At 36.9% G+C, this 27916-nt stretch overlaps 3 protein-coding genes across 6 annotated transcripts in view; 1 reads left to right on the forward strand and 2 right to left on the reverse strand.

The window, feature by feature from the left end:
• The window catches only part of adam15 (ADAM metallopeptidase domain 15), a 31323-nt gene extending 23019 nt beyond the window's left edge, over window positions 1-8304 (reverse strand). For both annotated transcript variants that reach the window (XM_053494181.1, XM_053494180.1), the window contains exons 1-2: window positions 7751-8304; window positions 3514-3608 (exon numbers count right to left, since the gene is read on the reverse strand). In XM_053494181.1, the coding sequence (XP_053350156.1) occupies window positions 3514-3608; window positions 7751-7967 (312 nt within the window). In that variant the 5' untranslated portion in view covers window positions 7968-8304. The remainder of the gene's footprint in view (window positions 1-3513; window positions 3609-7750) is intronic.
• Window positions 8305-10080: 1776 nt separating this feature from the next.
• dcst1 (DC-STAMP domain containing 1) lies at window positions 10081-17867 on the reverse strand. The gene is made up of 16 exons (XM_053495228.1): window positions 17776-17867; window positions 17556-17681; window positions 17328-17402; window positions 17099-17227; window positions 16269-16408; window positions 15904-16075; window positions 15614-15757; window positions 15349-15470; window positions 14966-15123; window positions 14502-14601; window positions 14333-14428; window positions 14108-14234; window positions 13904-14020; window positions 12548-12690; window positions 10949-11059; window positions 10081-10507 (listed from the first exon to the last, which is right to left on the reverse strand). The coding sequence occupies exons 1-16, from the start codon at window positions 17819-17821 to the stop codon at window positions 10268-10270; spliced, it is 2046 nt and encodes a 681-aa protein (XP_053351203.1). The 5' UTR covers window positions 17822-17867; the 3' UTR covers window positions 10081-10267.
• A 137-nt stretch (window positions 17868-18004) lies between these two features.
• dcst2 (DC-STAMP domain containing 2) lies at window positions 18005-27658 on the forward strand. Of its 3 annotated transcripts, XM_053495158.1 has the most exons (17): window positions 18005-18069; window positions 18252-18508; window positions 18738-18908; window positions 19079-19180; window positions 19305-19499; window positions 20359-20424; window positions 20606-20819; window positions 21171-21328; window positions 21474-21638; window positions 22267-22434; window positions 22894-22994; window positions 24292-24422; window positions 24777-24904; window positions 25175-25268; window positions 25783-25953; window positions 26642-26684; window positions 27379-27658. In XM_053495158.1, exons 2-16 carry the CDS (start codon window positions 18253-18255, stop codon window positions 26643-26645), a joined length of 2124 nt encoding a protein of 707 aa, XP_053351133.1. In that variant the 5' UTR covers window positions 18005-18069; window position 18252; the 3' UTR covers window positions 26646-26684; window positions 27379-27658. The 3 variants fall into 3 exon arrangements, with proteins under 3 accessions (XP_053351133.1, XP_053351131.1, XP_053351132.1); XM_053495156.1 differs by lacking the exon at window positions 26642-26684; XM_053495157.1 differs by lacking the exons at window positions 26642-26684; window positions 27379-27658 and adding an exon at window positions 26564-26638.
• The last annotated feature ends 258 nt before the right edge of the window (window positions 27659-27916 follow it).

A 27916-nucleotide genomic window follows, 5' to 3' on the forward strand; every position in this document is an offset into this window, starting at 1 on the left:
TTTGCTCATGATTGGGGGTCAGTTGAAAAGGAACTGAAAAGGCTAATAAATTAGAAATGTGCATACACCCTTCCATACCGACACCCACCCACACCCATAGCATCACCCACCCTTTCCTCCCGCTTTCTCTGAACACTGACATGCTGCTCCCCACCTTTCCTCACTTTTTGGAAAACAATCTAAAAACAGACCACAGTTGCTATGGTTGCATAAGCAGCCTGATTCACTGACACACACACACAGTGTATCTCAGAAAGCTAATGATAGCTGAAACATTGAGGACCAGATGAGTAAGACAACGTGGGTAACTTCGAATTACAACTGACATTGAGAAGACACTGCATCTTATATGACATCCTAATAAGTAAAAACATATTGAATATGAAAAAATAGTATGTATTTAGTGTTTCCTACAATAAATATGACAATTAACCAAATAAAAAAAAAACTTTAAACATATTTTGAGACATTTAATAATTTAAAGATTTATAATTCCTTATTCTACATATAGGTAATGCTTCTTTAAGGGAATAAATACTTAAAATATGATAAATTAGCTGCTAATGGAATAATACAAGTTCAAGCTTAAAATTAGGGGTATAGGGTAATCTAGAAATAGGTTTAATAATTTTAAATGTGGTTAGCGTTAAACCTCTAATGGCGATGTTTAGCACTGTGGGTCGAGGGCTCGAGTCTCGTCTTCGTGTCTGTGTACATGGTCTGAATGTTCTTCCTTTGCTTAGTGGGTTTCCTCTGGGTACTCTGGTTACCTTCCATAGTCCAAAGACCTGCAGATTACGCTAATTGGTGTTTCCAAGTTGCCTGTTGTGTGTGAGTGTGTGCGTGCTTGTGCCATGTGATGGATTTGTACCCCATCCAAGGGGACCCCGCATAGAGCCCCGGGTCCCCTGGGATGGGCTCAAGTCCAGGCATCCCGTCACCCTGTACAGGATAAGTGGTATAAAAAGTGAGTGAGTAACATAATAGTAGAATACATTGAAGAAAAATGAATAATTTTAAGACATCTGCACTTGCTAAGATTACTGTGTCTTGGTAGGTTACAAATATTGTAAAAGAGAAAGGAATTGAAACTTTTAGACACTTTAAAATACTCAGTAAAGTTGTTGTCTGGGCATGTCTGCGTGGTGCATGTGTGCGCGGAAGTGCTGCTTTGCCACAAAGTTCAAAAGCTAAGCCAAAACTAGTATGAATGCCGGGGTCTGGTCCAGTTCCTGAAAGCGGAGAGAGTTTGCTCAGTCATGTCTTCACTCTAAGCTTTTTTTAACAAGAGAACAAGGAGTGATGAGAAGTGGATCTGCTGGCTAGTTTCCTTTTTTTCTGCCCTCCTGCAATGCAGGAAGGAAGCAGGCGCTCTCGCATTTTTTTACTGGAGACTTCCTGAAATAAGTATAATCTAAGAGAAGAGGAAGTGGAGGCAACATGAAGGAGATGGCCATGTCCTGTGCAGCTGTGTAGACCCCTGATATCATATCCTTTTATATCAAGCACGCACACAAATCAAATTAGAGCACAATGGGAGACCTGATCCAAGTAAAACTTCTGATAACGACTAGGATACTGTGTCAGTATAGGTTACAGATCTTCGAAAATTGAAAAAATAATGGGAATAAAAATATATATTTAACTTCATTAATAATGAATTTTCAGAAGTACAGAGACTTCTAAGGCCAGAGCACAATGTAGATGCAGCTCATTATCGTCATCTTAGGGAGTTTTTCATTCCAAATCTTGCCTCTGGCTTGATCATTAGGGATCTAAATATAAAACTTTACCCGGATTTCTGTAAAGCTGCTTTACACAGCAGCCATTGTTAAATAAATTCAATTCAATATTTAATTCCCAACCTCTTTTTGAAATGAGTTGAGTTAATAATTCAAAGCGGGATTCTATAATGTGCTGATAAATCTGTGTTTGATATACACTACTTATTCACTTACGTAAGTTTAAACCATAAGATTTCATTCAGTCACCTTTAGCTTCTATTACAGCATCCAATCTGGTGGCCAGTTCATGTGTGGAAATGATTCCTCATGCTCCCAGAACCACTTTTTCATCAGGTATGCCTGTGCCATCAGGGAAGAAAAACTCCATAGATGGGATATTCTGGTCATTCATTACATTCAGGTCATCAGCCGACTTTATTTCATTGCCACGTAACGCTGCTGAGCCCAGATCTGACCAACTGAAGCAACCCTACACTGCTTCCAGAGGCTTGTACAGTGGGCACTATGCATGATGGGTGCATTCATGCACTTCCCTTCTTTCCCTGATGAATTCATCGCTCTGGAATAGGGTCAATCTAAACTCATCAGACCAAATGACCCTTTTCCATTGCTCCAAAGCAAACTGAAGCCTTTTTTTCCTGATTAACCTCACCAAGTGGTTTTCTTATGGCTACACAGCTGTTTAGTTCAAATCCTGTGAGTTCTCATCACACTGTGTGAGTATGTATAAATATGCTATTACTTTTACTATTAAGCATAGCTATGGTTATTACTGTAGATTATTTTACCAAGCAACTTTACCACCTGTTTGTTGTGATCACTATAAAAAGGATGTCAGATTTTTTTCTGACAACAGTTCTTAACCCTGTCCCAATAATTTCAAATCTCTTTAGTTGTTTTTTTGTTGTTGTTGCAGCATAATAATTTAGTCCTTCAGAAATGGCAACTGCCAGGCAGAATATAAGTAGCCTCACATAATATGTGTACTGATTATGAATAATGTTATGTCATTTGTATCACAATCAAAATATTTAATGTATGCATAAAAAAAAGAAATTGCAGAAATTATACAACAAAATACTATCTAATCTTGCTGTTTTTATAATTTCATAAATGATCTGTTTGCAATCAGTGCTGGTTTCCAAAAGCCACTAATTTACATATTAACAGATGACAGCTGACAGTGAACGCAGCCTTCTGATAAAAGTATCTGAAGCTTTTGCTCAACTGAGAGCAGAGAACAAACATTGTTTGCCTGATTAAATCTGTCTGTCATGATCCTGCTGAAGCCCCAGATACGCAGCCTCGCAGCCAACAGCCAACGCAGCTCTAAACTTATTTTCTACTCTGTCACATTTGGTGTTCTAGAGGACAATCTAATTCACTTAGAGTAAAAAATGTTAAGCAGACAGAAAACCAAAACATACTCTCCTTATTGTTGCGAATATTGCAAGCTTAAATCGTGACAAAGCCAAAGCCATCTGTGCTTGAAAATCATAATTGGTCATGTTCTGTGCTTAAGAGGGATTCCTATTACTTACTCCCCTGTCAGAGTGACACTTGCCAATTCTGCATGTATGTGATCCTGTGTATGCGTAGGAGAGCAGTTAGCACTTCCCTCCAAATGTGTTCAGCTGTTCAACAGAAATGCACTGGCTGACGTTGTGTATCTCAGAGGAAGCACATTCACCCTCCATTGCTTAGAACTGTTTTGCAGTTTGTTTCCTCAAATGCATGGCCACAGATTGAAATGTCTCGCTCGCCTCACCTGTAGAACGTTACCCAGGCTCCTCCTGTGTTCACCCACAATGACGAAAGGTCTCGTCTTCCATAGGGGCTTAACTCCTCTGCTATGACCTGTGACTGCAGGGAGACACAGAAAGAATGAACATTCATATTCTATCAAAATATACTTGTTTGTCTAAAAAGCTTATTGCTTAATTCAGCAGGTATTTCTGATTTTCAATGGGTGCTGCTTAGATCAGCAATCATAATGCTGTCTTCCAGAGACAGAACTCCAGCCAGCCTGGATAACGACATCATCCTTACTCCTCTTCAAATAGTCTTAACCTGACTGCCACCTCCTAGAAATGTGTACTTATCCATTACACAACTGTAACAGTTTTCCCTGCGTTCATATGTTCGTTTTTGACTGAAAATAGAATTCTAAAAACAGTATTACTACTTTTACAGAAACATAATTAAATCACAGAAGGACAAAAGATTCTTTACGATTTGTTCCTCTGGTGCCTTGACAATCCTGCATCGGCAACATATTGTACACATACATCCTTCGCTAGCTCACATTTCAAACAGCATCTCATCCCTCAACTTTAAGCACAAAAGAAGTCTGACTAAAAAAAGAGAGTCAAAATAATGCTATAAGAGGAAAATTGATTCATAACTAAGAGCTGTTTTTTTTACTTCCTGGACAGGTTTTGATGGGAATTTAACGAACAACTTTCAGTTGATTTTGCCCTAGGCAGAATATGTATAGTTATCAACTCATGGAACTACTGAGCTAGAAAAGTCTTGATAACTTACTGAGGACAACAGCTGATGTTTGTGCAGGGTAAATGTTTGCATTTCTAAAATGAATTTTATCCTGCTAATTTTTGTCATCCTTTTGATTGTATATTTACAATATTGCCCTCAGATTGTATGTTTATTGCTTGTGCTACTAGCTTTTTTAGCTAGTATGCAAACACTAGCCAAGTTTGCCTTACAGATTAATAGATTTAGTAATTAATTTATACTAAAAGGGAATGCATTTAACCTTTTAGAGAAATTAATTTGTGGATTAAATAATAAAATATACAGGACTCACAGCAGAGCTGACTATATTTGCTCTTTTTTTTACTACATTGGATTTTAGCTAGCTAAAGAACAATGGCTAATCTGTATTTGTTGGCCTCAGAGACATACTGTACAGTATTAGCCAATGTATTTAAGCTCAGCTAAAATATTTTGGGCTTGCAAAAACTTGATCCTTTTACCAAAAAAATTACATCAGTATGAAATATTTTGCCAAAACACCTCGGGTGTAATTACTATCTAATCATATTACTCTGTGTGCTTTTTGTGGATTGGAACACAGCCCTCAATTCTGTCGGTATGAGTTTTAGATACTTTGATTACATTTACAGGAATAACTTTGTGCCATGAATGCAAAGCTCACATAAGGATAGATTACTCTTTAAATAGAAAGGGCAGTAAGAATGGGATTTGTTGAAGTATTTAGTACTGCATTTTAATGTTCATTTGTTTTATCTGCTATTAAAATTAACCTACTATCACATAGAAATTGTATGTATTATGCTGCTCATATATGCCGCTAAAATGACCAATTCCAGGATAGAATTCTTTAAGAATTACCACTAATGCACTATAGTTACCAAGAATATTGCAATAACATAGTTTTCAGATCAAGATTTAAATGAGAAGAAATAAATGAAGGATGATGACAGAAATTGCAGTGTGCACGGTAAATATAATCAAAGCTCTGCTAAAGTTACTGTCTATTTATGGTTTTATGTGTATGCCACCTGAAACCACAGCAGCATAAACAACACTGACTGTTTGTTTTATTGCTGAATTTCTGTTTTGTGTGTGTGTGTGTGTCCGTGTATGTTTGTTTTTTTTTAGTGTTGCATCTTAAAAATAAAAAACATTTATAATGCAATATAAGAAGGTATGTTATTTATATTCGTTAATAATTATCCTGATAAATGTTTAATATTACATTATATACAATTATATTTATATACAATATTGTGCAGCAGGAGCAAGTTATTTGCTAAGTTTGATTAGAATTGTAACAAATCCAAAAAAAAGCTTTGCATCTTAGAAACAAAACAACTTTTCATACTGCAATATCAGGAAGTATATTATTTATATTAATTACTCATTATACTGATAAACTTTTATAAATTGGTGCATTTACAATGGTGGTCTTTGTAAACTGTTCTGTGGAACTAATACGCAGATGTATGTGTTGTCTGCAGCTGTGCATGGGTTGGTAACACTGACCATCTGTGGTCAGCAACTTTTGCTTATGACTGAAGACTAAAGCTGTGCTCATAATAAAATTAAAGTTTAAACAGGGTTTTTTACTCACTGTACAGAACAGGAGATGTTCCTGTTCTGTGCAGTTCCAAACCAAATCTACAGAAGAACTTAAAAAGATTAAAAATAAAAATTACAGTTTAAACTTGTTCTATGTATTTCAGATAGCTTATGTCTTATTTTGGTTATTATTTTTATCCATGCAATTATAGATAATAGTACCACTGGTACCATTTTAAAAAATGACATAATAATAATAATAATAATATAATTTTTTTTTTAAGTGGATATAAAGTATACTTCACTTTCTCACTCACTCATTATCTATACCGCTTTATTCTGTATTCAGGGTCGCAGGGGGCCGGAAACCTATCACAGGAGACGAGGTGGGGTACACCCTGGACAGTGTGCCAATCCACTGCGGGAAACACACACATGCACACACTATGGGCAATTAGGGAATTAGCCAATTAGCCTAATCTGCATGTTTTTGGACTGTGTGTGGAAACCGGAACAACCAGAGGAAACCCACCATGCACTGGGAGAACATGCAAACTCCATGCACACATGGAATCAAACCCAGACCCTGGAGGTGCAAGGCAACAGTGCTAACCACTACACCACAATGCTACCTAAATTATTCATACTTTAACCTCTGTTAGATGTAAGCAATTAACATAATGCCAGATCTTTTCCCACCTTTCACATGATATAATAACAAACAAAAGAAAACAAGAGAAAATTAATAAGAGAAAAAAATCAGTAGTCTGGCTGCATAAGATTGTACACCCCTTGATACAGCACACTGTCTTCTACTATTTTTATTACACATCAACTTTCAAAAATGCACCAAATTAATCAAAATGTGCTCCCGTGCACATCACGATTCAAATCATTTCACGGTGTTGGATATAATTTAGAGCTGGGCTCTGACTGGGCCAATATAAAATGTCGATCTGCTTTTTCTGAAGCCAATGCTTTGTTGGCTTTCTGCTTTGGGTTGTTATCTTGCTGGAAATATTTTGTTATTATTCATCTTTAGGTAATTAACAAGCACATGTTTTGGTGCCAAAATAGATTGGCATTTGGAACAACCCATTATTCATTCTAGCTTGAATAGAGCCCTAGTGCCAAATAAACAGAAGCAGCCACATAGCATTAGAGACCGTTTCAGTTTCATATCACTATTCTTTCGTTTTGTGACTTCAAAATCTATTAAAAAAACTATTTTAAATTGATGTATGTTTGCATCTGAGGTGGATATTTTTTTGCTGTCTTTCTTTAACACCAGAGATAATCCGTTCTAAGTTATTCAGAAGCAACATCCTGTGTGGTAGGGGCAAACTGTTTGCTAATTTTGATTAGAATTGTAACAAAATTAAAAAAATAATAAATGTCATAATAATGTCATAGTATCATATCCGGTGCTTTGGGCTTTGTAGCCTTGCACCTCCAGGGTCCACGTTAGATTCCCACTTCTGTGTGCATAGAGTTCGCATGATCCGCCCCCCCCAATCTTCCCCGTATACCTGATTAAGAAGTACAGAAGATGAGTGACTGAGTGGGTGAGTGCTTCCTGGCTATTCCCTTCCTTACATACTGTAGCACAATGCTTTCGCCACCATGCTTCAAAGCAAAAAAAAATTGCTTTTGAACATGATTAATTCTAAGCACTATTACATGTCTCATTACAAAAGGGTATGCTAGGTTGCACCTTTACCTAGAAATGCAAAGTACTGTATCAGACAACTTCAAGCTTTAAAAACCTTTTTAAAAAATGACTGTCTATTTATGTACCCTAACATCTTTCGTAAAGAAATACAGTATAGCCATGTTTTGGGGTAAAAGATGCATAGTAAAATAAAAAAGCATGTCCTTTTGAAGTACATTCAAAAGATTTTTTTTCTGATGGTGCAATGATTTCTCGAGGTGACTCGTACCTGACTGAGCAAAATGAGTTATTGCTGGTGTGTTCATCAGCACATTATCTTGGTGGTGTGTCTCTGTCCTGCTTTGAGTGCTGAAGTCTTCCACAGGTACAGCTGACGTCCACGCCCTCTCACGCTGTACACTCAGTCTGCTGTCAACACTTTGTGTGAGTGTAAAAATCAGCACAGTGACAAGGGTCCGAAACACAAGGAGAAAGCCGTGCCTCATTGTCTCAATCTTTCCAAAAAGGAGTGAAGAGCTGCCAGGGGTTTCCACAACGAGTACATCCAGATGTCGGAGTGTGTGACACACACACACACACACACTGTCCGTATAATATGAAGGCAATGATGTATTAATCGTGTACTCCTTTCACCTGCTGAGCCTGAACAGTGTAGATCGGCCCAGCGCTCGCGCCTTCACGCGCAGTCTTCATCTCCCGCTCAAAATGTCTCCGCTGCTGTGGGCTTCAGTGTTCGGAAAAAGGAAATAACTCGTTCCTTCCCAACGTGCTACATCGTAACGTATCGCCGTAGCGCGACCGTGTGGCTCTGCAGCTCGGGCTGAACTAAGTGTTTACAAGGTCGCTGTAGCGCTCGTCAGCAAGGCGGGATTTCCTCCTGCTGCTTAACCCTTTCCTGGCCGCGCTCCACCGCGGACACTGCTTATCTTCACCCGACCTTTAATCCTGTCTCACACTGAGGCGAGCAGAGGACATGTTTTACTATTCTTAATCTTTATAATAAATTATACCACGTGTAAGTCTGGCCAGAATATGTATTATTCAATATTAATTTGGTTATAGTACACTTTATGGGCAAAAGTATTCGGCCAAACCTCCAATGACATTATATCCAAATACATACACTTCAATATGGAGGTCCCCTTTTGCAGCTGTAACAGCTTCCACTCTTCTTGGAAGGCTGTCCACAAGATGTTGGAGTGTTTCTGTGGGAATTCATGCCCATGCATTCTGTGGGACAAGAAGACCTGACTCGCAATCCCAAAGTTCACCCCAAAGGTGCTTGGTGGGGTTGAGGTCGGCGCTCTGTGCAGGTCAGTCATCAAGTTCTTCCACACCAAACTCATCAAACCATGTCTTTTTAATCTTTGCTTTGTGCACTGGGACACAGTCGTGTTGGAATAAAAAAAGAGCCCTCCCACACTTGGAAATCATAGATGTCCAAGATGTCTTAGTATGCTGAAGCATTGAGGTTGCCCTTCACTGGGGATAAGGGGCATGATTGAAACACTTTGTCCAATTAGTGTAAAAAGTTTCCTGACAAACCCCCCAGAACAAAAGTGTTTTTTCTTGCGACAAGACGGTCCCTTCTATTGTAGGAGTGATGGAAGGCAATGACACCCATTATATTCTATTTCTTATGTCCAATTTGCTTTGTCATTTTGTTTTTGTTGCTGGCCTTGAAGGAAACTACACTTGACAAAGATAGGTGGTGGAAATGGAATAAGGGTTTTCAGTGGTTTTAAGATAATTTCATTAAATTCCACCTTGATTTTAATCCAGAAAGTCGTCAGAGTTGAAGTTGTCTCAAACATACTTTTAAGGCCACATCTATTATACAGAGCAGGCTTGGAGTATGTGAATAAACTCATAATTTAGGTCTGACTCTAGGTATTTTATTTTAAATTTAGCTTTTTGTTGGCAGCTTTCTTGTCTCATTTGCTGTCTCATAATTGAGTATTTTTCCTTTTCAAAGAAGCACTTCATAGACTTTCATTTTAAGGAAAATCTACTAAGTGAGAGTGAAGTTTAACTTTTAGATATAGTGAAGCTTTCTGTAAAAAGAGGCTTATTTATTTAGCATTTCTAAAAGAAGTTCTCAGTGTCAGTGCTTTGAAACATCATAAGTTTTCTGCCACAGGAAAGTCTTCAGAACATCATGTTCAGCGTTTGCCACATGAGCAAGTCGTGACATGATAAACTGTGTTGTTTTTGTCATATTAACTTATAAATTCACTTTAATTTCCAGTTTAAAAAGCATGATGTGTTGTTAAGTATAATTTAATTTAGTAAAAAACAAATTGTTGTGGTATAAAAGAAATAAAATATTTCATTTGTACTGTTATGTGAAAATAATCACCTTTGGTGTGACATCATACCACCCCAATGTAGATAATTTAGCTATAGCAGCACACATAAAAGTGTTTTATTCACTATAATGTACTCTAATCATACAAAAAGAAAATACAGCCTCTAGGCCACCTAAAAAGTATGCCAATGCTTGTAAATAGGAACCACACAGAGGTAAAATTACATGCTTCATTTCTTTTATTAATGGGAAAGTTTAATAAACAAATTAAAAGCCTAATATGGGCAAAATCTCATATGTGAACATTTAATTAATAAACTTTATATTAGGCTTGTTTGTGAACATGTAATTAATAAATCTAGTATGTATTTCTCATACAGTATGTGCACATGTAATTAATAAACACAATATAGATTTCTCATCTGTGAACATGTAACTAACGAACATAGTATATTTATCTCATATGTGAACGTGTAATTAATAAACATAGTAAACTGTGTCTATGTCAGAGTCACTGTCTTGAGGCTTCCCATTTGTTGGGAAGGAGCAGATACAACAGTATCCCAAATCCCTCCAGCATTGTGCACAGTAAAGTGCATTACAGCCCACAACAGAACAACGCATAGCCCTCTGCTGCCACATATTCTCCTCACAAACCCAACACCAACACACACCCCACCCCCATCGTTCCAGTGGAGACAACAGCACTGACAACACCTGAGAAAGACAGAAAGAGGATACATTTGGAGAGAAGGTGTGAGAGGAACAGACGATGGTGTCAAACAAAGAAAAAAGAGAGATAGGGAGTGTTGGGAATCAAAGATGATGAAAAAAGCAATAGGACAGAAAGACAGCAAGAAAAAAGAGAATGGATAATATAAATTAAACTGGGATATTCTGGCACTCTTGTTGTTTTGCCCTGTTGTGGAAAATTAATTATTATCTAGAATAAAGTATTAGGTAGTGTAATAATCTTAATTCCAGCTTCATCACAATAGTCCTCTATTTCTACATGCATGACTCACTAAATGTTTTACACTATACTCTACAGAGTTTGCACAAGAATACAACTTTTTTGAGTTAAATTGTGCGTTAAAATTATGTGTGTATGTTTTTTTTTCCAGTTTAGTAGTAATAAGAGTGGAACAGCGCACACACCTTTTTTGGGGCTTGTCGCTGACGCCTGAGCTGTTTGCTCAAGCGGTTGACCAAAGCAATACGTTTCTGGATCTGGAGGTTGTATAGATAGAGAATCCGTTTCTTCTCTCTCTGTCCAGGACCAAAAGGAAATAGTTAAAAGAGAAAACAATAAAGTCAAATATAAAAAAAGAAACGTAATGAAGTAGATTTTAGTTGTTTCATTTAGATGGTGAGACATTATGGTATAAGTAGTGATCTGTTCTGTATAATAGTGCTGCTTTAGTCCTGATGGAGCCTCTAATCCTTTTCATAGATACATGGGCCCTCAGAACACAAAGTGTCTAAAGCTATTAGCGTAAAACTCTTTCCGCTTATTACTACATGTGCACATACATATTTCTCCTTGCACAACAAAGCTGACAAGAGCCGAATTAACACAAACGGTGCAGCTGTATTTAAATTAACACTGCAAGAATTGTAATACAACAATAGAGATTTTGCTGTGCTTATGCTCCATGTTCTGTTAATTCTATGAACCCAGTGAAATAAAGTGTAGCACACCACCAAGTGTTTAAGACTCTGAAACCTTGTTCCTTTTTAAAAGAGCTTTACACTATTCTCCACATCAAATGCAGTACAATGCTGGAACTTTCAACGGTATTATTATTTTTTAGAACAAAATAACAGCAAATACCCAACAAATACATGCATGCATTGTAAAACTAAAGTAAAACTAAAAAAACGTTAAATCCTTTTTCACAAAAAATAACACAGAATATTACATATACAAGTATACAAGTCTATAACTTGCATACTAAACAACATCTCTTAAACTTCTGGCTTCTTGTATGTACATTTTCTTTTCATTTGTTTTGAATATAACCATAATGTAGTTAAATGAAAGTTAAGGTTTAGACAGTTTCTTGAAAAGGTACTCCAGCATTTCATTTTCTTGTTGGCTCATTCCTGTGTACCACCTGCTGCTGGCTGAGCTGATGTAATAATTGGGAAGGACAGTAACCCGAAAAAACAGTCACACCCTATGTTAGTTATTTGCCAGTAGATGCTGTATAATAATGTGTGTTTTGTTTAATTTTCTTAATCCATTTTAAGAAAATTTCCATTTTCCAAATTACTGATAACGCAGAAAGCACCTTGTTTCAAAACTGAAAAATTACCAAATTTTATTTAAAATACATGACAGAATTTCAGCATGTTTGGAGATGCATGCATGCTTGATTATAACTGCTGTCCAGTTCATATTTATATATGAAAACTACTGAGGCACTCAGTATTAGGGCACTGTATAAGAAGCACTAACTGTGAGTGTTTTGTGTCCGATAAAGTCTTAGATTAAATCCTATCCTTATGTTGCAACTGTTTGTTATGCAACACCATAACTGATTAGCATTTAGTGTTGAGAGCTTGTAAACAGTATGTAGCAATGTGGATCATTTGTGCTGTATTTAATATGTTTACAATAATCAGATAAAGAAACATTTATTGTTTACTGCTTTGTAGATTTATTAACAACCACAATACATATCCAGCCTCGGATTAAATACATTAATCTTTAGTATCAGAGCATATTAAGAGAAATATTGAATCCAGTGTTACCTTGGGGAAGTAGAAGGTGGTGATGACCCTGCGTAGGCGGTTTGTATAAACCTGCAGACGGCACATGAGGACCATCAGCAGCAATGGGAAGATACACAACAGGTAGTCATTCTGGCTCAGGGCATGAGGCTGTGGGAGACACTCTATCAACACACACACATAAAAAATATACATTTTGCCTATTAAGACTGCAGACCTGTACCTAAGAAAATACCTAAAATACAAACAGAATTCTAAATCTATAAAATCTATAAAAATGGAATTCTAAAATGAAATATGAGTGCATCCTGTAACCCGACAACAAATACTAACAAGAGAAAATCAATATTTTAAAAAGAAGGTTTTGTCTCTTTGTTGCTTTTCCAGGTATCCTGACTTGAGCTGAAAAAGAAGTTTTTTTTTTTTTTACAGTTACAGTAGAAATAAATGGAAAAATCCCTGCCACGCAATCTGTCTGAGCTAAACCATATATGGCAGAAAGCATGTATAAGGGTATGTGAACCATAGCAGGGATAATAAAAAACGGCTAGAAGCTGATTTGATTCTGTTTTGTCCCCTCTATTAAATATTAAAATGTGTTGTGCGACTTGAAATACATCTGTTCTTTCATTTAATTCTGTTCGACTGTTATGTAAGCTGTGCAGTACAGTGGTGCAGCAAGTAGCATTGCCTCATTACATCCCCAGGATCCTCGGTTTGATCCTGAGCTAGGATTACTGTGTGGAGTTTTGCATGTTCATCCAGTTTTCTGGTTTCCTTCCACAGTCTTAAAACATGTACCTAGGTATACTGCCTGAGAAAAATCGACATAGTCTGTAACTTCCAAATGCATGTGGTATTAATTTAACCACATAAAAACACGACAGATATACAGTACTAAGAGTAGTTTTATAGATCTTTAAATACACTGAAGAGCTGAAGACCATAGTCACATTATTGATTAATAAATCAAAAAAGATTAAATCAGTGAGAAGTACAGGAAGTAGTGGAAAGTACTACTGTAAGCCATATTGTGAATGGACTCTAAATGGACAATGTTCCACCTCTCAAAGCCAACATTTCATTAACTAAATCCAGATCAGTGGGAGTGTTGAAGCCTGAGTGGCAAGAACTCAGCTATAAATGTACTGAGGATTTGCCCGCATGTTCTTAGTTTTTCCTAGATGGAAGTCGCCGTCGGGTTTGGATCAGAAAACACATTAAGGTCAAATAGATGTTTGGCATCCTTTTCCATTTACACAGTAGGCCAGAAGTACCTTAGGACCTTGTAAGATACAAGGCAATGCAGGGAATAATGCATGCAGAATCATAGCCATGTAAAGTAAGAGTAATATACAAAACTAGAAAGACACCTACGCCAGTTATTGGACACAATGTTTAGGTTAGAGGAAGTGTTGAAAGCACCAATAGTCTTACGAAGGAGCTTCGCTAACATGGAATCTCCACTAATGTCAATCTGTATGTCATGACTACCTGTAAAACAAGAGTAAATAATAAGCACAAATACAAAAGTGTACTGATTAACATATAAACATTTCCAAATTTGTGAATTATACTCACTTTCAAAAGACTGTTCTATATATGTATGCCTACGGATGATTTCAAAGATGTAGTAAAGGATTCTATCAGTGACCAGCAGAAAACTTACAAACAGGACCAAAGATACAACCTGGACCAGGCTTGTAAACTGTTGGATTAAAAAAAAATGTTTTAAACATAAAAACAGCAAAATAAAGCTTTCATTATATTATGTTATGTTATGTACTAAATCCCTAAAGATTGTACCACAGGTCGGATTTCATTGGAATTGACTTTCAGTCTCCAGGGCTCGATGAAACTACTCTTTTCTGTTTTCTTCAGAGGCAGCAGATACCTGCGACCCTGAAAAAGTCATTTTAGTCAGTCTGGGGGCAAAAAGAGTTGCAGAAAAACAGAATAAGAAAATTGATCTTACCCTTTTTCTTCTCCGCTCATCAATCTGTCGAAAGTAAGTTGTAATGTAGACATTGTCAAAGCAGATGTCTCTGGTGTATTGCCGTGCATATCCAAAAGCCCTTAAAAATGATAAAGAATAGAAAAGGAAAGGCTATAAAAATCTAATGTTAATATCTAACACTAACTTTAATAATTATGCAATAAATATTAAAGTTATTATATATAATAAATTTTATATTAAAGTTATAAGTGTAAGTTATATAAAGTTATAATATAACTTTATATAATAATTGTAAACATTTATATAATATAATAATTTTCAACATCAATAAAGATTTCTATTAATTAAATAAAGTAATAAAAATTCTACAGTATAAGATTTCTGGGAATATTTTAATTTCCTTGTCCTTTATTTGAAATATTATTGCTTAATACACCAATTATGAATGTGTATTTGGAAGGACTGAAAAGGCATTCACTTACGAAGTAAAAACAGTTATGAACGTGAAAGAGAGGAGGATCTGTACGATCCCTATGATTTGCTTAACAGTGTTGCTCGCCTCCTTAAATGCCTTGACGAGCTCCTCGCGAAAATCATCTCGAAGAACTTTGCTTCCAAGTATCGGCTGATCCTCAATTTTCTGCAGATATCAAAAACCAAGACCAACAGGGCATTTAATACTCCCACACATGCAAATATAAGTGTCAATAGTTTAGAAAGAATATGGGACTAAGATAAAAGAGCTTTAAGACATAAGTCTTTAACATTAGAACATGAAAATGCTTTTTACATTTTAATGTTAATTATCAGAATAGAATGTAGTACACTAATTAAAGAATTATGAAACTGTGCCAACACACTATACCTCAAGGACTAAATTGGCGGTAAACTGTTCCCCAAGTTTACTGATGGAGGAACTTAGTTTGTCAAAGGTTTGCCCAAAGTTCCCCTCCACTGGGATCTGTTCCTTACACCATGGAGTCATTACTGAAGTGAATACACAGTTGAACCAGACAAAATCATCGTATAAGGTAGTCGTAATGTCTAGCTGTTAACAAAAACCCACAACCTTGGGAATATATCATATGAGCAAATGAAATATATGTTGTATCTATGCTGTAACTACTTACCTCTCATAATATTACAAAGAAAATCAAACTTCATCGGCACACAAAGGAAATGGTTGATGACAGGGGACTTAATAGTGTCCATGCACTTCAGCCATGTATCATCAAACCACTTTATGCAGCGATCAATTCCGTTCTGTACTACATCTGTACACAACATTCTGTCTATCACAATGTGACAAGTCGACTATTTTCACATGAAAAACACATGATGTGAGTAAATTCTCCTTGTATCGAAGTAAACCCAAACAAAAATACTATTTAGGTTATCCTGCAATATTTGCATCACTCACATTCACAGCGCAGCATGGTCTTTGCAGTGTACTGCTCCTGTGTGCTGTTTCCTGTAGCTGTTAGATTCTGACCAAAGGAATCATAGCCATACTGGCCCATCACCTCATCCCTGATACCCTCAAACTGTCTACTAACATTCTGTGCCTCTTTCTGGAGTTGCACACTGTCGTCCTGATGTAAGGGAGAAAAGAATGAAAGTGCTGAAAAAGTCTCTACATGTTAACATACATTTATATGAGTGAACTGTCTTTAAGACTAATAAAAAATGTCCAGCTTAATTTACGTACATCGTTCAGCTTTCATTGGGCTGGCAGAAAATAAATTACAGGCTAATAGAAATATAATTTAAAATGATTAAACTTACCACTATTTCCTGTAACACTTGAAAAAATGGTTCAGAAACTGTCCTCCACATAAGCCTACTGTGCGTGATTTGCAGGTCTATGTTGCAACCCACAGAGAAGACCATTTCCTGGACATTATGTTGGATATTTGAGATTGGACCTAAGATGAAATACTTTTGCATGTGAGATTATCTAATTTTAAGATTTCATGTTTTACATTATGATCTCTTCATTTTGTAATATTCTGTTGTTGAATGTAGTGAGATTGATTTGCTTGCTCATTTTAATTAAGTATAATGTATTCTACATGTACAAGTACATTACATGTACTAATGGGAAAGTAATTTTTTTTATTCTTGTGATTTCATTCCCAATTTTCTCCTTAATTTACTCGTAGCCAATCCCACCTGTCATTAGTAGGGCACGCCCACATCAAGGCTAGACCTATCAACTAGAGAGGAAGAAGACTATCACGTGTTTCACGTGTAACAAACTTGTTCATGTCCCCTTGCTTCACTTGTGTGTGCTCACAGACAACCATGATTGGCTACCAATTTCTTAGATTAGAGTGCTTCCCCTCCCTCCCGTCTGAAAGAGCTCAGCCAATAAGCTTTTGGAAGAGTGAGGCTTTAGCATTACCCGGGATTCGAGATAATTAAGCGATCCCATTACCAGGGGCTGGGAAAGCTAATCTGTAACATAAGCACTATTTGCCCAAGGATAATATGTCACATAAAAATCAGAGTAGAACAATAAAATTCCAACCCTCATGATGCAAAACAGAAAATAACGAAGTAAAGCAATGAAACAATATAATGCAAAAGAGAAGATAGTTCTAACCAGCCTTTACCTTGATAGAGAGACTGGATTACGAATAGCATTACATAAGCTTGTCCACGAGAGCCGAGAATGCTGGGAAACATCAATAGAACTGAGCAACGGAAATATGAAGACACCATTGCACCTAAGATACACAGTGCTTTAAAAGCACACACATATATTATTAACTAAGCATTCACAGCTTATTTTTCGTCCTAATGTAAAATCAGCAAAATTAGTGTATAAAAGGACAGACATACCTACAAAAGCAAGTCCACAGAAGATTTTGTAATCGAAGGACAGTGGAATGTTGTGCATGAGTCCAAAAAACAAAGCTATGACAAAGATAGTGACAAATTTTATATTATTTATACATGCACACATATGTACAGTACATCAATACATACATCTTTAAAAACATATATAACATATAGGACTTTTCAAACAGCCTTATATTTTTGAGGCAAAACACAAAAGTATACTCTCACCAGTCCCACTGATGGCTCCAAATACAGCTCCGATCAAATATCTGGCAAAGCAGAAATCAGATGGTGGTCCAAACAGGAATCTGTGAGCCATGTCAGGCAGGATACGCCTACTGACCTTCTCCAATGCTTTATATGTAAATAAGAAATACACTGTCAAATGATTCATTATCATTAAATACTCTTTAAATTCAAATAAAGATAGTGTAAAATATTAATATACTTGAAAGAGGTGCTTTTGTTTCATGTTTGCGTCTAGATCTCTGCATTTTTAGATCCTCTATTGTCTACTGGAAAGCACATAGCACGTTTTAAATCTTGTCAGTTAAAAATATTTTAAATCAGCACATTTCAAATCTTGTCAGTTAAAAAGTGATGTAATAGTGTTATCGGGTGTTGTTTTTTCAATTTGAAAATTAGCAACCTATCAGTAACTGTTAAAAATTCTTCACCTGAGTGACAAAGTTCCCAGAAATAGGCTGTTGACATCGAGTAGGCATTACCTCCAATGAAAAAGGTACTGAAAAAGTTACCTAAGATTATATACATAAAGGTTGGGTAGAAAAAAAAACAAGATCTGTGGGAAGATAGAGAAAACAAAAACACTAAGCTACAGTAGGTCATTTAAAAGTGTACAGTGGTGCAGCAGGTACTCTCCACTTTACTCTCTAATCATTACATATTGTTTTTCTTTGACAGGATGGCACTCAACAGACGGGTGTTAAAGATCTTTCGCACTTCAGCATGGAGCCGTGCCTGGCGTAGTCTTGCAGCCTTTTTGCTTGGGCTGCTGCTTGCCTTCGTTTACGGCGCGACAGCACTGTACATACAGAATCAAGCGCTTTGGTACTGCATCATCACCACGGTAACCATGGGCGCTTTTGCAGCATTTGGAATGGGTCTCTCCCTTAATGTGCGTGCCAACATCACGCTCATGCTTCCCATGCTGTGCTCCAGTAAGAAACCTTTCCATCATTTATGACTACATTAAAAACTTACATATCAGTCTTCTATGGTAGCAATAAATGTTATGTGATTGAGTTATGAATATTATTCATCATAGAACAACAAAGTCCACTATTTATTAGGCTCACGAAGGCAATACCCTTTTATTGATTACTTTATAAATACTTCTTATTTCTGGGGCTTTCTTTCTCTTCATGATTTTTTTTTCTTCTTCTGAAGGGGAGGGTAAAAAAATCTTGCTCTTCCTCATCATCACCCTCGTGGTTCAAGGCCCCTTAAACAACACTGTGAAGAACTTTGACCGAGCAGCAACCAGTATACTGTGTGGAGCGGAGTTAGCGATGAACCAAACCCAGCAACTCATGCAGCGAGCTTCCACTCCACTCCTGCGTAAGTTATCTACACTAGCCTTCACTGTATTTTCCAACAAGTAAGCATGGTGCACTTTGTTCTCTTATTTAAGATGCATTAAACCTTTTGTGTTGATTAAAATAAAAGTGTATTACATATTTCAAAAATACCTGACACTGGTGTCTTTGTATTGTGATCTGCAACCCTAGCTGTGCTGGACAAGGTAAGGGAGGTCAGCAGGAATGCATACTCACTGGCAGGAAGAGTGCAGAACTTAATTGGAGCCCTTACAGAGTCTGTACGGCATATCTGTGAGTGAATTTCAATGTACTTTAATGACAGATGGACAAAGCACAAGAAAAAAATTGACTCCTGGGATGCTTCATAATCTCCCATAGTAACCATTTCATCATCTCTTATTCTGAACTATTCCAGCTCGTTCTCTGAGAAACGTGCTGCACTTCTTGGCGAGCATTGGCGATATCTGTAATGCCAAGATGGGGACACCGTATCAGAAATGTAACTCAGTGTTCGATGAGGGCCGTGCTGACTGCATGGAGCTGCTCTCAGTGTTCAATTTCCTTTGCCACATCGTGGATGGCTTCAGGCCTCTCTGTGGCCTCACACGCGGTCAGTCTCACCACAGATGTATTATTGTGACCTTTGCTGTTCTGTAATTAACATTTTTACAGGAAGCTTCTAATCATTGCCTTCTTACTTATTACTGTGGTGAAGTTGTTTTTTCCCAGTTTTTTTTTATCCAACATGGCTTTATAAAGGGCTATATAAACATAATTACTATGCGTTTATGTACAAAGTGTACCACGATTGATTCTATAGTACAGAACTTAAATTAATACAGAACTTAAATCCCTACAACATTAACATGTAAAACTACTTTTTGGATCAGCGGCTAGAGTACTTTTATGGCACGGATGGTGCTACGTGTCAGACACCATGAGTGGTTAAAAATGTTTTGTATCATCTAGAGGTCAGTGTTTTAGCATAAGAACTGCTCTGAATGCAGAACCTGCACTATGGATTACTTATTTCCCTTCTCACTCTCAGGCTCACTGACCATGACTCACTTCCCTCTTTTGCCAGCATGTTCTCATTTGGTATAAATTATTGTTTTGTCTATGCCAAGGCAACCTTAGTGACAGTGCTGCCTCTAAATCGAAACATGACCTCAGAGTACACACACACACACACACACACACACTCACTCACTCTCTCAGCATCATGAATGCTGCTGCATAAGGATTGTCATGGGTTGAAAAGTAAAAATTAATAAAGAAATAAAATAATAATAATAGTCATTCTTTTGATAGTAATATCCATGAAGTCATTGGATAAAAAAAATAAGGAATTTTATATACTTTATTTGCTTTTGCGGTTTAATCTTGTTTATTTGTACATGTTCTTCAAATAATTTGCAATATTTAATGTAATAGAATTGTAATATTTCCCCTCACCTTGCTATCAACAGTTGGTGAGCTATTCTGTGTCATACCCTCATACATTGCCGAGCATCTGAAGAAAAAGCTGGCTTTCCGTAAGTCCGACAAATCCTCCTTTTTCTTGTTCTCCCCCTTCATTAAGCCTGTTCTTTAAGGATATAATAACATAGTCATTTATGCCCACAGACTATATATACAAAGATTAAATATTATGTTTTTATATATGGCTTAAGGTTAAAGCTGGGTGTTCTGTTCATTTGTTTGTTTTTATTATAGCAATTATTGCAGCATTCGATCAAATGAAGAAAGAGTTTGAGTTCAACATGTTAGCCTCTGTGCACTTTGAGATGAATGTAAACAGCAGTCAGTCTGTGCGTCAAATGATTCAAAAGATCATGGAGGAAGTGTCACAGGACTGTAACCGGGTCCTGGACATTATGGGTCTATTCACCTATGTGGGCCTGTTTCTGATGCTGTTCATGTACCTACAGTGAGTCCACTAATATTATTCAACAAACATCTTTGTCTGCCAATTACTTCCTTTTTTTATTTTGAAATCTTAATCCAGATAAGTTCTTCTGGAAAAAAAATAATTAGGAATTGTTTTTTTATTTGAACATAGATTGTGGTTGATCTGGAGTGGTAAACTCACTTAAACAGGAGTAAGCACTTCCTATAGAAATAGATCTTATAGAAATGTTTATGCGGAAAACATGAGTCGTGCATTTATTATCTCCTGAAATTTTCTGTTTAATAAATGGAAATACTAATATCATGCTTTGTAATTTGTTGACTGTGTAGTCTGTCATACATTGTTTTTACATTTCTCTCTTGTGAACAGGGCTGTCTCGTACAAAAAAAAATACCTTCATGTAGATGATTTTGACAACTGCTACATAACAGAGGAATTTGTAGAGATGGATCGCAAGTTATATAGACAAGGAAAAGCAGCCGTCCTGCCCCTCAGTAAGAAGGAGGCTCTGACCTATACCACCCCCTGTAAGAAAATGTGTTTCTAATGATTTAAAAATGTTTAAATCAAAGAATATTCAACTTGATATCTATTAAAGAGGAGCCAAAAGTGTTAACATGTATTTTTATAAAACTTACATAATCACTTCTGTTTACTGTTACACCACATAAGACTGCTTGCGGTTGACGGCTCGAGAGAAGAAAACTATCATGACCGGCCTGGCGTCTATGTTTCAGTACATCATAATGGGCTGTGTGGTGATTGCCTTGGACCACATGGTGTTCTGGGCGTTTGACATATTGCATCACCATGCTCAAGAAGAGATAGTGGCTAAAGGTAGGAGGCTTTGGGTTGTTCATTTCTTGTATATTACTATGCATGCCAGCCGTGTTAACTGCATGCATAATTTTACATAATAAAGTGTCAAGAAACTAAAATATTAATAACATGACTTCAATTTAAAAATAACATATTTAAATATTAGCCCCAATTATGAAAATTAATGTTAAAGAAGTGTGTATATGTCTTTTTAAAAATATTACATAATTCTAATTCATCTAAGGAGTTCATTTGGTTTGCCATGATAACTATGTTACAGTACATAGTGCTCCCATGTAAATTAAAGTTGCCTATACTTATTGTGAAAAAAATCACGGGACCTATTGTTGGGTTCTGAGAATCCCATTCTAACACACCTCTAGGTGGGGTAGATGACAAGACTTGTCAGTGTTCTAATTAAGATTATTATTTGGTGGTCATTATGGGTCGGAAAATGGTTTAAATGTTACAAACTGCTCCTTTAAAATTTAGTGACACATACAAAGAACTATTAATAGAATACGAATGTGTCGATGAATAGAATAAGAATGTGTCGATGTTGACACTTGGCACTAATTTCCTCATTAGTCTTTTCACATTAGTCTTCTAATGTTTCATGTGCTGTTCTATTTAATTTTTTCCCCAGCTCCTTTGGTGATGGATATACAAGTAAATGGCTCTGGTTATGCTTCTGACATCTTTAAGGATATTATGGCTTCATTTGACATTCTGCAGAAAGGGAACATTACAATAGTGAGCAAGAAGTGCATGATGGAACCTTTAGAGCCAGAATACATGGTCAACCTATTCATAGGTATTGTACATACTGTATGAATGTGCTGCCTTATTGTGTGTGTGTGTGTGAGAGAGAGAGAGAGAGAGAGAGAGTGAAAGCACCAACAGATATCTAAGGACATCTAGTGGTTAGAATTGGCACTATGCGTGCTATACATTTTAAGGCAATTTTATGTCAAGATATTTCAAGGTAACAGTACAAAATTATAAATGAGAAGTGATAAAGGGGAACTTATAAAAATCCTGAACTTCTAAAACATCATAAACATGTCTGCTATGGCTGCTGAACGGGAAGTTAACCTGCATTTTGTGACATTATTTATGCATTTATGCTATTTAGTTTCTTCTTTTTAGATTTAGATTTTACATTTTTTAGCCAGGTTCTAGGCTGGTGATTTATCCCCCAATCTGCTTGGTAACACTACTTGGTAACATGCATTTGACATACCTATGTGATACACTTTATGCTCATTTACAGGCCTCCTTTATGGTCTTGCCATTTCCCTCGTGCTTGCTGGAGGTTACCTGAAACGGTTGCAGAGGTTTGTGTGCGCACATTACTACCCGCAGCGAGAGAAAGTAAGACAAACATCATCACCACAACAAACTAGATAAGGTTAATTTTGCAGCAGGCAACATTTATTCTCTCCTTCATAGTATTAAAATATGCGAAAGTTTCTCTTATTGCAAATTCATGGGTGATCACATATATGTTCAATCATAGGTTCAAGCTTAATGCTTTCACAAAATGCTGGGCTATATTGCACAACAGCATTGGTGGTAATTCATATAACTTGTAAAGTTGCAATTTTTTAATTTATTTTCTTCATTCATGATGTGGCCAACTGTCTATTACTCCCATGCGTCCTTATTGAATATCCCATTTCAAAGTTGCTCCACTTTTACTCCTGTAACCACAAGTCTTTTCACTAGATTTTGGAGTGTTTCTTTGGGATTTCTGCCAATTCAGGCACATGAGCATTACCGAAGTCAAGCACCAATTTTTTGGGAAAAGAGGTGGAATGCAGACTGCATTCCAATTTATCTTGAAGGTGTTCAGTGGGTCGGAGGTCGGGGCTCTGTACAGGCCACTCAAGTTCTCCCACTCCTCCTTGACTATCCATGACTTCATGGAGCTTGCTTTTTGCACAGGGGCACTGTTCTACTGGAACCGTTTTAGTCTAGACCACTGTTTCAATCAAGGAAAATATTAAAGCTACAACATTCAGTACAAAGATGTTAAGGACGGTTGTGGAGTTTTAACTGTGTGGCAACAGTTTGAGAAACAATCCTCTCTAAGTGTAGCTCAGTGGGGAAAGCGGTACTGCATGCTGTACCTCCTATAGGTGTGGTATTCAGGTGTGATACTCTACTGCACATGGGTATTTAAATCTACCGTATAATAGGCGAAACAACATTTGCTTGCTTGGTTTCTGTCTGTTGGCCCACTTAGATTCTAGTCACTTTAGCTAGTTGTTACTGAAATTTGTTTCTCGTTTCATAAACCAGGTTTAAAAATTTTTGCATGCCATTAACCCAGACTACAATGAAAACAAATCATTCCCGCCACTGCCACACCAACCCAAAAGAAAATGTGCACAATCTGTATTATTGGGTTCAAAAGATATAAAACTTTGCACCCCATTTTGTGAGGTAAGGCCAGAAATCAAGAAACATAGTGTCAGACATTTTTATAACAAAAAAAAAACAACAATAAAAAGTTTTGTAATATGCTTGTTTTCTCCACTTATTGTTTTTTTTCAATAGTTTTCAATAACGAGAAGTTATTATATATTTATATTTCTCTCGAATTAACATTTTGCTATTTCAAGGTCATGCAAAGATTTGAGAGTGTATACTTTTAAACATTTTCCAGGTAAGGATTTTGCATCTCCGCAGTCGTATCCTCTCTCAGCGTAGCTCAGTGGGGAAAGCGTTACTGCAGGTGGTTGCCAAGGAAAAGGACAAGCAAGGCAAAGGCAGTGTGCTGCAAACTTTGGCACTGCGGTGAGTCACGCCCTTACTGTTCTAGGTGGGATTAGCTAATGATTAGCCAGACATAAGTAAATACTGTGGAAAACATGCTGTAAAAACAGCTTAATGTTTAATTGTTAAGGGAATGATACATGCAAATAATATTACTATAGCAGCAGTTACAATTAACTGTTGCAATTAGCTGTACCTGAATTCATTTAATATGAGTTTATTTTAATTATTCATTGTTTGTGAAGGTAAAGTAACTACAACTGTCTTTGAAAGTTTACTGAATGATGAAAGAGAGAGTACTGCCAGATCAGGCAATGTGCAGTTCATACAGTGGAGTCACCAAAGTCGAATTTGTGTGCCTGTATATGTTTACAGACTGCCAGGTGGAGTCACCATAGCCAAATTCCTGAAACTGTTTGATAAGTCATGTCTGGCCTGTGGGACTGTCGTGAAGGCCGAAAACAGCTCTGCCGTGTACATCTGCTCTACTCAAAAGTGCTCAGGTCATATTTATATACATGTTAAAGTAATATTGCCTTCAACATCAAAGAGCAAATGTCTCCCAACTCAATCGTATTTTTTAAGACATTTTCTTTAGTATTCAGAGGATCTGGAAGGCATGTTGTAATGTAGGATAAGAAACATAAATGGTAGTTTCTGCAAGAGATATTCGGGAATATATAAGCTAAAAGTCTGTGTGTGTGTGTGTGTGTGTGTGTGTGTGTGTGTGTGTGTGTGTGTGTGGGTGGGTGTATATACATATGCATTTTCAGGGTATTTCTGCATGGAGTGCTTCAGGGTAATGGGGAACATCTGTGCTGTCTGTATGGGGCCCCTAACATTCCAGGAAGACTATGAGTATGAGCTGTGAGTCAAATTACATAGAACTTAACACAAGTCAACACTTAGCTAAACCAAAAATTTACAGTTGATGCACAACACCAAAAGAAAAAACAATGCATTTCAAATGATAATGCATTTCACATTATAATGCATTTCACATTATTTCAAAAGCCATTGGCCATGTTATACCTTATTCAGTTATGGGCAAACCAACACCAACAGTTGCACAGTTTCATGGTCCCTGGTTCAATCACAATCCAGGGTCACAGTCTGTGTGGAGTTTCTGCCCACAGCCCCTCTGATTTCATTCCACCTACCAAAAGAACATTGGATGTGTTATGCTAAATTGTCCTTAATTACTGTATGTTTGTGTGAGGGCGCTGTGTTGTTTAAAGAATTAGAATCGCATTTAAGTTAGGTACCCAGTTTGTGCCCCAAATTAATTAATTATAAAATCCTAATTTAAAGATAAAACAACAATTAAAACTGTGTTAGAAGCAAACGTGTTACCGTTTCAATGAAATACTTGGTATCACAGAGACTCCAGTGATGAGGAGCAAGTGGATCTGTGGAAGGAAGCTATGACATCAACATACATCATTTACAGTGCTGAAAGGATGGGGCAGATGAGGAAGCATGTGTCCATGGTAACTGAGAACCTTGCAAAAACTAAGAAACGCAGTGATTCATCCAGCAGCAACTCACACAGGTAGTAAAGTTACTTCACACCTTATAAACAGAACACACTGCCCAGGCAAAAAAAAAGTGCACACCCCAAGATTTCTATAAATGTTTTTAGGTTCGATTATAATGAACATTTTGGTAAGAAATTTATCCATGAAAATGATTCCTTATACTCGCAGAACCACACTTTTACAATTTGAATCCTGGAGTATCCCTGTTCCATCACGGAAGAAAAACCTCTCATGATGTGATAACCTGGTCATTCAGTACATTCAGGTCATCAACTGACTTTATTTTATTGCCACATAACATTGCTGAGCCTAGACTTCACCAACTGAGGCTTGTACAATGATGGATACATCACTTCATGTGCTTCCCTTATTACCCTGACATGCTCATTGCTCTGGAATAGGATCAGTCTGAAGTCATCAGACCACATGACCTTTTTGCATTGCTACAAAGTCCAATCTTTATGTTCCCTAGAAGGTTTTATTGCTTTTTTCCTGATAAGTTTCACTAACAAGTTGTTTTCTTATGCCCAAATAGCTGTTTAGTCCCAATCCTGTAATTCAGTAACTCATTGTAGAAATTATCTTACTTTCACTATAAACCATAGCTGTAATTTCTCCTGACAGATTTTACCATCCATCTTTGCTAAGAGTTTAAGTGATCTCCATTCATGATTCTTTTTTGATTCTTTTTCTTTCGCGAAGTTGAAGCTTCAGCACTAACCTTACAAGTTTAAATAATGTGTTGGTAAGTTTCTTAACCCAATTCCAACAAATCTACTTAATTGTTTTATGTGCTTGATGCACATATGTGTTTAATGCTTTAGGTGCTTGATGCTTGATGCAGGGCAATAATTTGTTGTGAAGTGGTGACTTTTTTGGGCTGGGCAGTGCATGTATGTATGTATGTATGTATGTATGTATGTATATATATATATATATATATAATTTTTTAATTAACCATTTATCTTCTATACCGCTTATTCTGTGTTCAGGGTCGCAGGGGACTGAAACCCATGTCAGGAGACTTAGGCTTTAGGCTTAAGACTTAATAATGGGAATTATCACAAAGCAGCTTTACAGAATATAAAGGCGGGGTAAACCATTGACTGAGTGGCAATCCATCGCAGGGCATGCACATACACGCGCATTCACACAAATTGGGAACAGCAGTTAACCTAATCTGCATGCCTTTGCGCTGTGGAAGGAAACCGGAGTACCCGGAGGAAACCCACCAAACATGTGGAGAACATGCAAACTACACGCACACAGAACTGAAGTGGGAATCGAACCGGGACACTACTAACCATTACGCCACCGTGCCGCTATTTTACAGTATAATACTTATTATTAGTATTTAATAATTGTTTTTAAAAACTGTGAAAGGTGTGAAGAGATATGTAGAAATTATAATTAAATATATGTGTGAATTTCATTGACAGAGACAGTGAAGATGAGATTGAAAGCTTAGTTTGAGAGGACAAAGACAGGACACCAAGGATAAATCCAGCATCATCTAACTGCATTTCTGCCTTAACCCAAGATATGTACATGTATATGCTTTTTTCTGTAGGTTTAGTGTTTTAAAAATGCCATTGTTTTTCAGATGGTCTATGAGAATGTGGTGGGGCTAGTTGGGTGTTGAGTTATTGCTCTAGTTTTTCATGGCCTGCGGCTTTGTGGAATTCCCGGTATGGGCTCTTCTACACACACACACACACACACACACACACAATAAAAACCCTCAGGATTTCCAAATCCATCATAGGATCTATGTTTTGTTCTTTGACACAGCAAAACAAAACATCACAACCAACTCTTGCTAACACAAAACTTAGCATAACATGTTCATGACAGATGAGTCACTACCCCAACCGTTTGAACAATTTCAGTGTAGTTCTGTTGTTTGTTTTTGTGTTTAGGGATTTTGCGAAACTAAATTCAAATAAATTGTAAATAGTGAGTTATTAACTGCTGTTA

This window comes from Clarias gariepinus, chromosome 4 (genome assembly GCF_024256425.1).
Source record: "Clarias gariepinus isolate MV-2021 ecotype Netherlands chromosome 4, CGAR_prim_01v2, whole genome shotgun sequence".
Classification (NCBI taxonomy): domain Eukaryota; kingdom Metazoa; phylum Chordata; class Actinopteri; order Siluriformes; family Clariidae; genus Clarias; species Clarias gariepinus.

Coding starts and splice junctions, on each gene's coding strand:
- dcst1 (XM_053495228.1), bottom strand. CDS start 17,821: ATGCAGAGATCTAGACGCAAACATGAAACAAAAGCACCTCTTTCAA. Junction 14,021..14,107: donor TATAGAACAGTCTTTTGAAA/GTGAGTATAATT, acceptor CTTGTTTTACAG/GTAGTCATGACATACAGATT. Junction 10,508..10,948: donor AGCGACAAGCCCCAAAAAAG/GTGTGTGCGCTG, acceptor TGTCTTTCTCAG/GTGTTGTCAGTGCTGTTGTC.
- dcst2 (XM_053495156.1), top strand. CDS start 18,253: ATGGCACTCAACAGACGGGTGTTAAAGATCTTTCGCACTTCAGCATGG. Junction 20,820..21,170: donor ATGCTGTTCATGTACCTACA/GTGAGTCCACTA, acceptor TCTTGTGAACAG/GGCTGTCTCGTACAAAAAAA. Junction 21,639..22,266: donor AGAAGAGATAGTGGCTAAAG/GTAGGAGGCTTT, acceptor TTTTTTCCCCAG/CTCCTTTGGTGATGGATATA.